The 12,601-nt window shown below is 47.7% G+C and overlaps 1 protein-coding gene across 3 annotated transcripts; it reads left to right on the top strand.

The window, feature by feature from the left end:
• Positions 1–1,613: 1,613 nt before the first annotated feature.
• Positions 1,614–6,507, top strand: MARCKS (myristoylated alanine rich protein kinase C substrate). Of its 3 annotated transcripts, XM_051792291.1 has the most exons (4): positions 1,614–1,737; positions 2,346–2,454; positions 4,044–4,216; positions 5,358–6,507. In XM_051792291.1, the coding sequence occupies exons 3-4, from the start codon at positions 4,118–4,120 to the stop codon at positions 6,120–6,122; spliced, it is 864 nt and encodes a 287-aa protein (XP_051648251.1). In that variant the 5' UTR covers positions 1,614–1,737; positions 2,346–2,454; positions 4,044–4,117; the 3' UTR covers positions 6,123–6,507. The 3 variants fall into 3 exon arrangements, with proteins under 3 accessions (XP_051648251.1, XP_051648252.1, XP_051648250.1); XM_051792292.1 differs by lacking the exons at positions 1,614–1,737; positions 2,346–2,454 and adding an exon at positions 2,849–2,871; XM_051792290.1 differs by lacking the exons at positions 1,614–1,737; positions 2,346–2,454 and adding an exon at positions 3,452–3,803.
• Positions 6,508–12,601: the final 6,094 nt, after the last annotated feature.

Genomic DNA, 12,601 nt, shown 5'->3' with positions numbered 1-12,601 from the left:
TTGCCTCAGCTGCTCTTGGGTCAAAAGCTATCAGCTTTTCTTCTAACCTCCCCACAGAAAGTGAGTGTAAAGTTGACATAAGTGCTACATACCATGCTTATACCTGGCTAGCTTGACTGGAAGGTTTGTGTTTATGCCTGATCGAAGTTGTAGCTGCAAGGCACAGATTCAGTATTAATGACCATGAAGGCCCAGGCAAGCATCAGTAACTCAGAGTCAGCCGTGACACTGATTTTCTGGGCAGCACACTACAAAGTAGTCCACACCTCAGTCTTTCCCCTTCTCTAAAGGCAGAAGATGAAAATACCTCAGGCAAAATGTGCTGAGAGGAGTTACATTTTGGAAGAACTGAAAAAAAGACAACTTCCTCTGGGGCATGCAACACACTCTTAGAAATCAGGAGATTGGCTGTGACAAGGCCCTTAACCTTTGGAGTTGCAAAGGGAAGACGAATCCTGCTGCCCCCCTGAGAACAGGTCCCCAGCCCTGTCTCTTTGCCTTAATTTTTGGGCTCCTCTCATTTCATTTTTGAGCTGTCTCTCAGTCATGGTTGTCACGTTCTTAGAAATATTGCCACCCATCCCATGGGGGGGAGGGGGGGAGGGAGGGAATCTGATTTTCTGCTGACACAGCTATTGTGGTAAAAGCCTTAACACAAATACACTTGACAATTGTACCACTTTTTCAGATACTAAATCTCCAACACCCTATGCACGAGCAACTTTACACTCGTACCTCCTCATTCCTGCCGCAGAAATGCCACAACAACTTTTTATGTGGAGGGCAAGGTAGAAAATCAGTATTCTCATATTCATAACTGATTAGTCCTGCTCCAAAACACCAATGAGGGATTGTTTTATTTTGTTTTTTCTCCTTTCTTTCTTTCTTCCCTTCTTTTCCCTTGGAAGGAGATGAAAAGATCAGGAACCTGAATAAAGAAGAAGTTTAAGAATGAGGAATCTCCCCTCCAGTCTGTCTCTTTGCTTGGCCCATAAAGGTGTGTGTGGTGTGACACAGAGTTGATGGGCTCAAGAGGTCATTCAAGGCATTAAATCTTGCATTTGCATCTCATGTTCAAGGGTTTGGGTTAGAGATAGCTGTCCAGGTTTTAATTGCAATGGGACTGACAGCGGGAATGTACATATATTCCAGATATATTCCAGTCTCTTGTCCAGAGACTCTACAGAAGAACTTGTGGAACTAAGCACCTAGAGTAAGATCAGTCAAAGCTTTTTCTTTTTTTCTTCCTCTTTTTCTTTTCAGATTGTAAAACATTGAAATGGTTGAAAAATATATCAGAAGCATAACGCAGAGTACACGCTGTCCAAACTCCCACAGTCACTCTGTGAAATTTTTAAGTGACACTACCCTGAAATTCAGACATAACTACGGTGGAAAGTAAAACTGCACATGACCGTGCCGGTAAAACTGCATATGCCCGTGTCGGTGAAATTGCACATACCCATGCAAGATGGACAGGTGCCTTTTAATACTGATTGTGAAGTCCTATCGTGGTCTTCCAGCAGGTCTTCTTAAGTGATCTGTTAAATCAACCAGTCTAAAAAGAAGAAAAACCAAAACCACCACCACCAAAACCACGATTTGCTAAATATCCAGATTAAAATGAGCAGAGAAAACACTACACGTGGAGTCCCCTTGAGCAGCGGAGGAGGATCCCGAGGAAGGGAGCTGTCTAGCTGTCCGTGCCCCACGGTAGCGCTGCCGTCACGCCACAAGGTGAGCCCTCCGCAGCTCGCTCCATCCCTTCTGCCGGTGGTGCCCGCCGCCGCACACACCGCTCCGCCACGCACCGCCGGGGCGGGGGCGGCGGCCCACGGATCCCCGGAGAGCGGCTCCCGACACCGCTGCCCCCGGGAGCGGCCGCCGCGGTGCAGCCGCAGCTGACGCTGGGGCGGGCAGGGCCGCCCCCGCCCCACTCCGCTCCCGATCCCACCACGGAGGCCCCACCGCCCCTCGGCCGTCGCCAAGGAAACCGCCCGGCGGCGCGGCCCCGCCGAGGGAGCCCCGGGGCGCGGTGGCGGCGATCCCGGCACCCCCACCCTGCCGCGGGCGCTCACCCCGGCGGGGCCGGCGGCTGCCCCCGCGGCTGCGGGTGCTGTCGGTGCGGGGAGCGCTGCCGCGGGTGGGCGTGCGGGAAGCAGCCCCCCGGGGGAGCGGGAGCTGCTGCGCCGGGCTCGGCGGGGCGGGCGGCTGCGGCCGAAACAAAGGGAGCGGCGGCCAGAGGCGGCGGAGGGGGGGGCTGTGCGTGAAATGCGGCGGGTGGGAGGGAGAGTTCGCATCCACCCCGTAAAAAACACCAACCATATGCCCCTTTTTGCCCCCAGGACACGAAATATTCCCTTGAGCGGCTGAAAGCAGCCGGCTGCCCTCGCTGGGATTACCGAGAGGCGGCTCTCGGAGCCTGCACGAAGCCCACCGGTCCCGCCAGCCCCGGTAATCCGCGGGGAGAGGGAGGTGGGAGGCTGGGCCGAGCCTCCCCGCTTCGCAGCCCTTCATTATCGGAATCATTTTAACATCCTTGTTTATAAACAAGACGCGTTCGGAGGATATTACCCGATTTAGGGAAACGATCGTTCTGACGCTCGTTTCTACTCCTTAAAAGGGGATGGGGGTGTCGAGGAAACGGGGGAGGGGGTCGGAGGGGGGGCTCTGGGCCAGCCTTTCCCGCATCACAGCGCGGAGGGAGGGAACCGCCCCGCTCCCCGCACACACTGCCCCCTCCCCTGAGAAAGAAAATCAGTGGGGTCCGTGATATTTCACCCACCCCAGCGCTGCTAAGCGCTCCAGATCACCGTTAATTCGCGTGCATCGCGTTTCGGGTTGCATCTTATTCGAGGGTTTAAATTCAACGTAAATAGACGCTCGGGGCTGGGGTTTGGGAAAGCGCGAATCTTTCCCTGATAACGTCCTTCGCCCACTACTTCAGTGCATGGAAATGTAATCGTAAAGTGGGTCACCGCCTCAGAAAATACTTTAAAAACACAAATCAGGAATAATCAGACAGCAGAATTTAATTAGAGCCGTAGGCTAATCACAAAATATTTTATTCCAAGCCAATATCGCTATGGGGGAGGGGTCCGTTTCTGCTCCGGCAGCGGCTCCTGCCGCCGCTGCTTTAGCGTTTGAAACATCTGGCCTACAGACCTACTAATTTCGACTCGTGATCTCGTTCGATGAAATCCGATCTACGTGGTTCGAATACCTTCCAAATTGGGGGCGATTTAACAATCGCGACCAATTAAACCCAGGGAAGAAAAGAATAAAAAAACCCCAAAGGGGGTGGAAAAAAAAAAAAAAAAAGCAAGCAGCAAATCCCCTCCTTCCCTCTCCCCCGCCCGGGGCTCGCACACACTATCTGTTGCTCTCTCACGGCGGCAGCGGGCGGGGGCGTGCGGCGGGGCCGGGACGCTCTCACTCACACTCGCACTCGCACTCACCCGCACGCCCCTCGCACCATTGTCCCTGCCCGCCCGCCCCGCTCTTTCGGCGTGTTTTGTTCGCGGCCCGGCGCGGGTCCCGGCGCGCCCGCCCGCGCCGCGGCGGAGCGGAGCGGCACATTCATTATCGGCCGGGGGCCGATTTCAAACCGCTGCCATCGCGGCTCCATTGTTCGCCGGGCGGGCGGGCCCCGCCCCCCTTTGTGCGCGCCGGCCGCGATTGGCCGGCGGCGGGCGGAGCGCTGCCGTCACCGCTCGGGAAGCCCATTCATCTGTGCACTTGGGCGTTGGACTCCGCATCTTATTAGCAACCAGGGAGATTTCTCCATTTTCTCCTTGTCTACAGTACGGCTACAAATCTGGGATTTTTTATTACTTCTTTTTTACTAAACTTGGGCTCCTTTTTTTTTTTTTTTGCTCGACTTTTTCCTCCCTTTTTTTCCCCTCCCTCCTGTGCTGCTGCTTTTTGATCTCTTCAACTTTAAATTTTTTAAAAGGAGTGCATTATAATCGGTTCTGTTCTCTCTTCTCTTTTTTTTTCCCCTCTGGTGTGTGTGTGTGTTGCTGCTGCTGCTGGTCGCCCAGTATTTATACCAACCCAACGCTCTTTGTTTCCCCTCCTTTTGGATCTGTTGAGTTTCTTTGTTGAATAAGACAGCATGGGTGCCCAGTTCTCCAAGACCGCTGCAAAGGGCGAAGCCTCCGCCGAGAAACCTGGGGAAGCAGTGGCTGCATCTCCATCCAAGGCGAATGGACAGGTAAAAACCAAACAAACAAACAAATTAAAAAAAATATTAAATCTACTCCTTTTTTTAAGCCAACTTCGACGGACTCTCTTTCGCATCCTGTTTGATTCTTCTTCCTTTGATGCCCCAGTGGCACATTCAATGGAGAATACGGTCGATCCTTTTATCTTTGCAACTCGAGGCAAAGGAATAATTTCTTTATTTTGGTTAAACGGGCTCGGCTTTGAATGATTCGTTCCTTTATCTTTCCTGCGGGGGGCGGGGGCAGGGGGCATGGTTCTTTCTTTTTTTTTTTTTTTTTTTTCTTTTTAAATCCCTCGTGTATTATGGTGGAGTGTCCCAATGGCTCGTAAACGGAAGGATCTTACACCTTGGCTTGGCTTTTCTGCCCGCTTAACCTGCTCCCGAAGACGCTCGGTGACTCGCGCGAAACGCTTATCGTGGTGGAGCAGGATGGCTGTGTAGTAGCGGGGGCCGGAGCCGCCGGACGGGGGGCTCCGCAGGCAGCCCCCTCGGGCAGGACTGGGGGCCGGGGGCTGCGCCGCCTGCCCCGTCTGTGGCAGCTCCGCCAGTGGCTTGGCAGCCTGGGGGCACGGCTTTCTGTCACCCATCGCCCCTTCCCCACGCGTGAGCCGGGCTGGCCGTGCCCCCGCTGCCCCGCGCAGCAGCGGCGGCGTTGCGGGCAGCCACCCCCCGCCGCCCCCGCAGCTGCCGCCCGGGGCAGCCAGCCGCGCTCCGGGCGCCTGAGAGATGCAAATGCGGCGTGAGCGGGGGGGCGACGGGGGGCGGGGGCGCTTCGCCACACCGCTCGGGTGCGGAGGGGCCGCGGCGGGCGGGGGGCCGGGGCCGGGCCCGGCGAGCTTTGTTCGCCTTCCCCGCCCCGCGCCGCCGCCGCGGCTGGACGGGGCGCGCCGGGGGCGGGTGCGCGGCGCCGCCGCCGCTCCGTAGAACCGCGGCGCCCTCTGGCGGCCGCCGCGCGTCCCGCCCGCCGCCGGGGGCGCCCGGCCCGGCCCGGCCCGGCCCGGCGGAGGGCGCGGCGTTCGAACCGCGGGAGCGGGAACCGGGAGAAGCGAGGCCGGCGGGCGGGGAGGGCGCGTCCCGCCCCACACACACCCTCCGGTCACCGTCGGTAACGCTGGTCGCTGTCTTGCAGGAGAACGGCCACTTGAAGGTGAACGGCGACGCCTCCCCCGCAGCGGCGGAGGCGGGCAAGGAGGAGGTGCAGGCGAACGGCAGCGCGCCCGCCGAGGAGACGGGCAAGGAGGAGGCGGCCTCGTCGGAGCCCGCCTCCGAGAAGGAGGCGGGAGAGGCGGAGAGCACCGAGCCGGCCTCTCCGGCGGAGGGCGAGTCCTCCCCCAAGACTGAGGAGGGCGCGACCCCCTCGTCCAGCAGCGAGACCCCGAAAAAAAAAAAGAAGCGCTTTTCCTTCAAGAAGTCCTTTAAGCTCAGCGGCTTCTCCTTCAAGAAGAACAAGAAGGAGGCCGGCGAGGGGGGCGAGGGCGAGGGCGCCGCCGCCGCCGCGGAAGGCGGGAAGGAGGAGGCGGCGGCCCCCGAGGCGGCGGGCAGCGAGGAGGGCAAGGCGGCCGCCGAGGAGCCGTGCGCGGCCGGCAGCGCCGAGCCGGCGAAGGAGGAGGCGGGGGACTCGCAGGAGGCCAAATCGGACGAGGTCGCCCCCGAGAAGGCGGCGGGAGAAGAGGCCCCGGCGGCGGCGGCGGCGGAGGAGCAGCAGCAGCCGCAGCAGCCGCAGCAGGCAGCGGAGGGGAAGGCGAAGGCGGCGGAGGAGGCGGCGGGCGCCGGCGCCGCCACGAGCGAGGCGGGCAGCGGCGAGCAGGAGGCGGCCCCCGCGGAGGAGCCGGCGCGGCAGGAGCCCCCCGCCGAGAGCAGTCCCGAGGGACCCGCCGCCGAGTCGGCGGAGTAGTAAGCGCCGCCGCCGCCCCTCGCCGACGGACTTTTCTTCCCCCCTGTTTGTTTGTTGGAGTGGTGCCAGGTACTGGTCTCGGAGAACTTGTCTACAACCAGGGATTGATTTAAAAGATGTCTCGTTTCTTTTTTTTCTCTCCCCCCGCAGCTCCCATCTCAAATCGTTGTGTGTTGCCGCCATTCCAACGGGCGGAGGGGGGCCCCCCTCCGCCCTCCTCTCCCACCCTCTATATTTTGGGGTTTTTGGGTTTTTTTTTTCATCAGTATTAACATTTTGTTTTGGTTGGTTCGGGTTTTTTTTAAATTTTTTTTTTAAATTTTTTTTGTTTTGGTTTGTTGTTTTTTGTTGTTTTTTTTTTTTTTTAATTTCATGCTTTGCAACTCTCTTCATATTATAAAACTTTTGCCGATCGGTCTATGGACATGCCCATATATGAAGGAGATGGGTGGGTCAATAAGGGATATCAAATGAAGTGACAGGGGCCGCAGTGGGGAACCCGGGGCGCGCAGCCCTTGCCGGGAGCGCGCCCCGTCAGAAATGATGTAAGGGGTTAGTCTTTTTTTTAAAAGAAAGTTATTACGATGTATTTTGTGAGGCAGATGTTCTATAAGGTTTACAACACTACAAGTCTTGATTAAGAAGGAAAGGAAAAAGGAAAAAAAAAAATAAAAATCAATACCCAGATAAAGAGATCATAGTCTTAGGAATTCATTTAAACCATAGGAACTTTTCACTTATCTCATGTTAGCTGTATCAGTCAGTGATTAAGTAGAAATACAAGTTGTATAGGCTTTATTGTTTATTGCTGGTTTATGACCTTAATAAAGTGTAATTATGTATTACCAGCAGGGTGTTTTTAACTGTGACTATTGTATAAAAAAAACAAATCTTGATATCCAGAAGCACATGAAGTTTGCAACTCTTTCCACCCTGCCCATTTTTGTAAAACTGCAGTCATCTTGGACCTTTTAAACACAAATTTTAAACTCAACCAAGCTGTGATAAGTGGAATGGTTACTGTTTATACTGTGGTATGTTTTTGATTACAGCAGACAATGCTTTCTTTTCCAGTTGTCTTTGAAAATAAAGGAAAACTCTTCAGATGCAATGTTTTTTTTTTGTGTAGCATCTTGTCTATCATGTTTTTGTAAATACTGGAGAAGCTTTGACCAATTTGACTTAGAGATGGAATGTAACTTTGCTTACAAAAATTGCTATTAAACTCCTGCTTAAGGTGTTCTAATTTTCTGTGAGCACACTAAAAGCGAAAAATAAATGTGAATAAAATGTATAATTTGGTTGTCTTTCTTTTATGGATACTCTGGTAGCTTAAAGGGACTAGCCAGTATTGCCTAAATTTGTAGAAAGTCGTGTGTGCTGTTAGCACTAGCTTTGAAAACTTCCTGAATCCTGGACTCTCTAATACTGTGCATCTTACAGAGAAACTGTGCAATGCACCAGGTAATTTGTAGGCTTTTCTGGCTTTAAAAAGAAGAGTGGAAGGCAATCTGAGCATGTACAGTATATGTTTCTCCTGTCCAGGGTCCATCTTGCTTTTAAGACCAGAGGTATCCAGCATATGAGAGTCTTGCCTCTTGAGGAAAATAAGATTTAATTTGAATTGCTTAGGGTGGGGCAATGAAATTTTTATGCCGAGTTGCTTAAAAATTAAGCTCTAGAACAGATGTCCCACTTGTATCTTAGTATGCTGGTCCTACTTTGGTATCTAGACTATTAGCTTGAAAACCTTAGCCTGGAAAGAGAAAAGGGAAATTACCACTGCCATTCTGCTCAAAGTAATTAAAAGCAATATTTTCTTTTTTTCCTCAAGTGCTACTCCCAAGTACAGGTGAGTTTCAAAACAGATTTCCAAATTTGTCTATAAAAAAATCACTTGGTGCTTGCTTTTTAATTGTTAGGCTTTTTGGCTAATTTCCAGCATATTGCTCAGGGCATATTATGCCTTAATAAAACAGTGAGTTCATATAAGAAAAGCAGCAGTGGTGTTTGGAGGGTGGAAATTGATTCAAGAAAGTGTTGCTTCTAAGTTTATAGGAGAAAGTTTAGTGTTACACTTATTTGCTTCCACCTACATTTTCAGCAGAAACTCTTTGGAAGCAATTATGATTCATTTTATGAGAAAATGGCACGTTAGCACCTTGTTCCCTAAAGAACAAAGCCTAAACTGAATGAAGTATAGTAGATTTCCTGCTGAATGCATACTTCTTTTTGTTTTGGTTTGGGGTTTTTTTTTCTGTCGTTGTTTGTTTGTTTGGGGGTTTTTTTGTTTGGTTTTTTTTGGTGTTTTTTTTTTTAATTCAGCTGTCTACCATTTTAACTTTGGCTTGTATGTACTCTAGTTGCCCTGGTATTTCTCTATAGCTTTAGAAATGTATTGAAACTATGCTATAATTGCTGAGGGACAAAAATAAATGGATGTAAAACAAGATCCTCCACACCAGTGTCATTCTTGGAGTACATGTGTTTGAAGTCTAGTGCATAACTTCTTTGCTAAGGGGTTTTTATAACATGGCTGTAAAAACCTGTTCTGAGACGCATGATGTCTTGGCCGTAGAGTCAATGTCTCTTTTTAATAAATATATATATATTTAAATCTAAGGATTCTTAAAGAGAAGTCTGAATTTCTTCTTTTTTTTCTTTTTTTTTTTTCCAAACTGTGTGTGTACATATGAAGAAAATAATTGCTAGTAAAGTTCTTTTTCAAATTTTTCTTCTCAAACTTTCATGTTCTTTCCTCACCCAGCTGATGTTATCTGAAGTGCTTCCTATTCCTGGGGGTGCAGAGTTGCTCCTGCCCCAGGAAGCCAGGCTTCTGGCTTGGGGCTTTGTCATTCCATGGCTTGGCTTGACTTGAAATATCTTTCCAAATCCTAACACTACTAGAGTTACAAAAATACATCTTAAGAATGCCAGTTGCATCTGCTCTTCTGGTCCCAGCAATGATACCAGTTTTCTACTGTATGGTTTAAGAAGATGGGAGTCAAGGCTTGAAGTAGTGGAAATGGAGGAGTTTTGAAATGCTTCCTCCTGCCAAAAAATTGTGCAAGACCATCCTTCCTCCCTTGGTCCCCAAGGGACTGAGTAGTGACTTCTGTGCAATTGTGGAATATCCTTATTTATGTGCAAGGAAAATGAAGGAGCTGGGTGTTTGTGACTGGTCAGGTCGTTCATATTCTTACTGAGAAAGCTTTATACTTTTTTTTTGTTGCATTGATTGCCTCGATGAAAATGCTAATTATAATGAATATTGTAATTTCAACAAATTGTCTTGGAATGTATGTGGGTTTAAAATGTGTGATTTCAAACTGATTTTCCTATTTTTTGGGTTGCTGTGGTTCTTTTGAAGCACAATGTTATTATTGCTATTAACAAGGTAACTTCTGTTGTGCTGAAAAAATGTCATATTTTTCGGTAAAACTTGCTCTGGAATCTAATTTTGCCTGACTAGTGGCTCTAGAGATTTACTTATGTTTATTTACTTAAACCAACCCAACAGACTTCCTTGTTTAATAATATAACTTGACTGTACAAAAATCCTTTCAAATTTCATGCCTACCTTGGTAATATCTAAACTTCATTTCAAACTCCAAATCACAATGTCTAACTTCACGTACTCCTCTTTTGTATCTGGTCCTGATATATTCATGTAGAGACTTTGCCTTCAGGCAAGGAAGCAAGGCAAGAAAAGCGAAAGGCAAGCTGGGTCAGGAAAGTGGAGCCTAGGCTTTGGCTTCTGCTGGAGTGCCATCACCTTCCTGCTTGTGTACACAATCCCTGGATACAAATCAAGTCTTCATATATCAATTTCTGACATACCTAAAAACTCCTGTTGGTTGTATTAGATGCAAATGTTGCATATGTGAGTATTTTATGCCTTTATTATGATGTTGTCTGTGTTTTAAGAATGTTTTTTGTTACATACCACTGTTTGAAACAGCTAACCCTTAACTTCACTTGCAGATGATTAGATGAAGGTAAAAGGTTTTCATCTGTTTTGATTGGGTTTTTCTAAGTTGTAAGTCTTTTTCTAAGTTGTAAGTCTTTCTATATTGTCTTTTTAAAAAAAAATCTAGAATAATACACATTCCAGTCTAAAGGTGTAATGCTGGGTAATGGTTTCCTGTGAATTTGGTCTTTGTGCTATTTGTATAGTGAAAGTAGTAAAAGGTCATCATTGGTGATACTGGACTCCTTTCAGTGTTCATTTGTTTTAAGAGACTGAGATAACATGTGTTTTCCATAATGATGTAGCTTAGTTGAAAGCATCCTGATTCTAGCTTATGACAATTTTTTTTTTTACCATGCTCAGGTCGCTGAGATACAATCAAACAGGTACTTTGGTTCCTGAAGTAAGCAGCAAGTAAAGAATGGTATATTGTTTATAATATACTGTAGACAGTGGGGGTAATTTCTTCTCTTTACAAATCTGGGGTCTTCAGATAATTGGCAATGAATAGAAACTATTGGCATTGCAAGGAGTCCAGCAGGGCAGAGGCAAGCAGGCCAGGCAGCCTCCTGTTCCTCTAAGAAATGAATGTAAGAGGTCTTACTACAAAGTACGAGGTTACTGACTGACTGTGCATCAGCTTGCCCTAGGGAGAGCCAGTGTGGTGGTGAACTTCTAAGGCCTGTTGCTTGTTAGGGGACTGTTAGGGAAGCCACAGCAGCATGTTTCATGATACGTTTACTGAGACAACTGTAGAGATCATTCTGAAGTGGGAGCACTGCCTATTGGGAAGATCGGAGGAGGGTTAGCAATGGGATCAAAATGGCAGTTATACCTAAACAGATGAGTGACCAAAATATTGACCTGTGAATAAAGTACAGGGATAGGAATATGTAAGTTTGTCCTGTATTACTGAGTACACTTTCTATATGAAAGCAAGAGACTCGGACTCAGAATGCCCCTTTTTAAGAATATCAATACTGTTATCTGATGAAGGTGATATAAAACTTCAGTTAATGTGTTTAGAATGTTTTGAAGTCTTGAAGAGGGTTACAAGTATTATTTATACATCTTTGCCCTCAGTCTTTGCTGTAGGAAGGCATGTTTACCCAGAACAGGAACAGGATTACCAAGATACTGGGTAAAACGGGACATAAATATTTGCAGTTAGAAAGTCCCAAACAAGATACATGGAATGTTAGTTCTCGAAAATATGATGAATTTAGATAAGTAGCAGAGACATTATTCAATTACATTCAATTAAAAGGGGAAGGGAATGGGGGGAGGTGAGGGTGTTCTTACTTTAATTTTTTTTTTTTTTTTTTTTTTAACCTAACAGAATTCTGATTTTAGAACAGCAAGTACAGGGAAACATTACTGGTGGTGTATGCGTTTTTATCACCAAGCAGGTAAATATTCCAGGAGTTAGGATTCTTAGGATAGTTCTTGTGGCCATGTGTATGATAACCTGCATTAGAAGAGTGCTGGAGAGGGAATGTTTTGAGTCAAGCCATGCTACCTTCTGAGATCTTTTCCAGCACCACAGTTGATACTGTTGGTATGAAAGTATTTGATAGCTACTCTTTCCAAAGACCATAGTGACTAGAGATTTATTTTTAGATACAGTCCAAACTAGACTTTGTCTCCTGAAGTTCACACCTTAGTTTCTAAAAAATAGAGAGAGAAAATAAAATACCTATGGATCTATTGGTAAGGTAAATCGTTCTTGCTGAGTAGCTCTAATAGCTGCAAGAAATTACTTGCTAGCCTATATTGGAGTAGTTATGTCTATGAAACTTGGTATGTAGACCCTGAATATTTTAAATTAATTTGATGACACAAAAACCATGCTTACAAGGGTCATCTTCTGTTCAAAGAAAGCTAAAACCATCCATCCTCACTGGAAAAGAACCATTTCAAACCAGTAAATTAAGTCCTGTATAGGCAGGGCCTTTACAGAAGAAGAATGACAGAAAAAAGAAACCGACCACCAACCTTTAGGACCTAAAGGAAGAAACTGGTTTTTTCTACCCCTTTGGAGCAACACTGTCATAGGTGTAAAGTACTCCCTTTCTGTCTTCAAAAAAATTATAATTTAATTATATGAGGCACTGTTTCCACTGGACTGCAGAGCCATGCTCCTTCCAAAAACCACCAATGAAACCAAGTCCAAAATTGATGAAGGTAACATTTTTCGGGAATGAATCATTAGGCCACTCACGAAATCCCACACTGGAGTTCAGGAGCCTGTGAAAGCAAATTTACCAGATATGGCACCTCTGAGGAGACTGGATAGCTAGTATTTTCCATCTTGGTAATCAATCAAAATGGCAGAAATTGTGGACTGATACTCAGAATACAGGAAAGGACATGACTTTATTTTATATTTTTCCTCTGGTGCTATTTTTGCATATACATATGTTTTTGCTTTCTAATAAATATCCAGGAAAATAATTTAAAACAGTGGAGTGAGAATATTTCCAACATTTCTCTGAATCCTTTCTCCTGG

The sequence above is a fragment of the Manacus candei genome, unplaced genomic scaffold (assembly GCF_025592945.1).
Source record: "Manacus candei isolate 608988 ecotype Guabito, Panama unplaced genomic scaffold, ASM2559294v1 h1tg000034l, whole genome shotgun sequence".
NCBI classification, from domain to species: Eukaryota; Metazoa; Chordata; class Aves; order Passeriformes; family Pipridae; genus Manacus; species Manacus candei.
This window is presented reverse-complemented; position numbering and strand designations above follow the sequence as displayed.

Bases quoted from the DNA above. Each gene is read 5' to 3' on its own strand.
- MARCKS (XM_051792291.1), top strand. From the start codon at position 4,118: ATGGGTGCCCAGTTCTCCAAGACCGCTGCAAAGGGCGAAGCCTCCGCC. The intron at 4,217-5,357 runs GTAAAAACCAAA...GCTGTCTTGCAG, and splicing joins CATCCAAGGCGAATGGACAG to GAGAACGGCCACTTGAAGGT.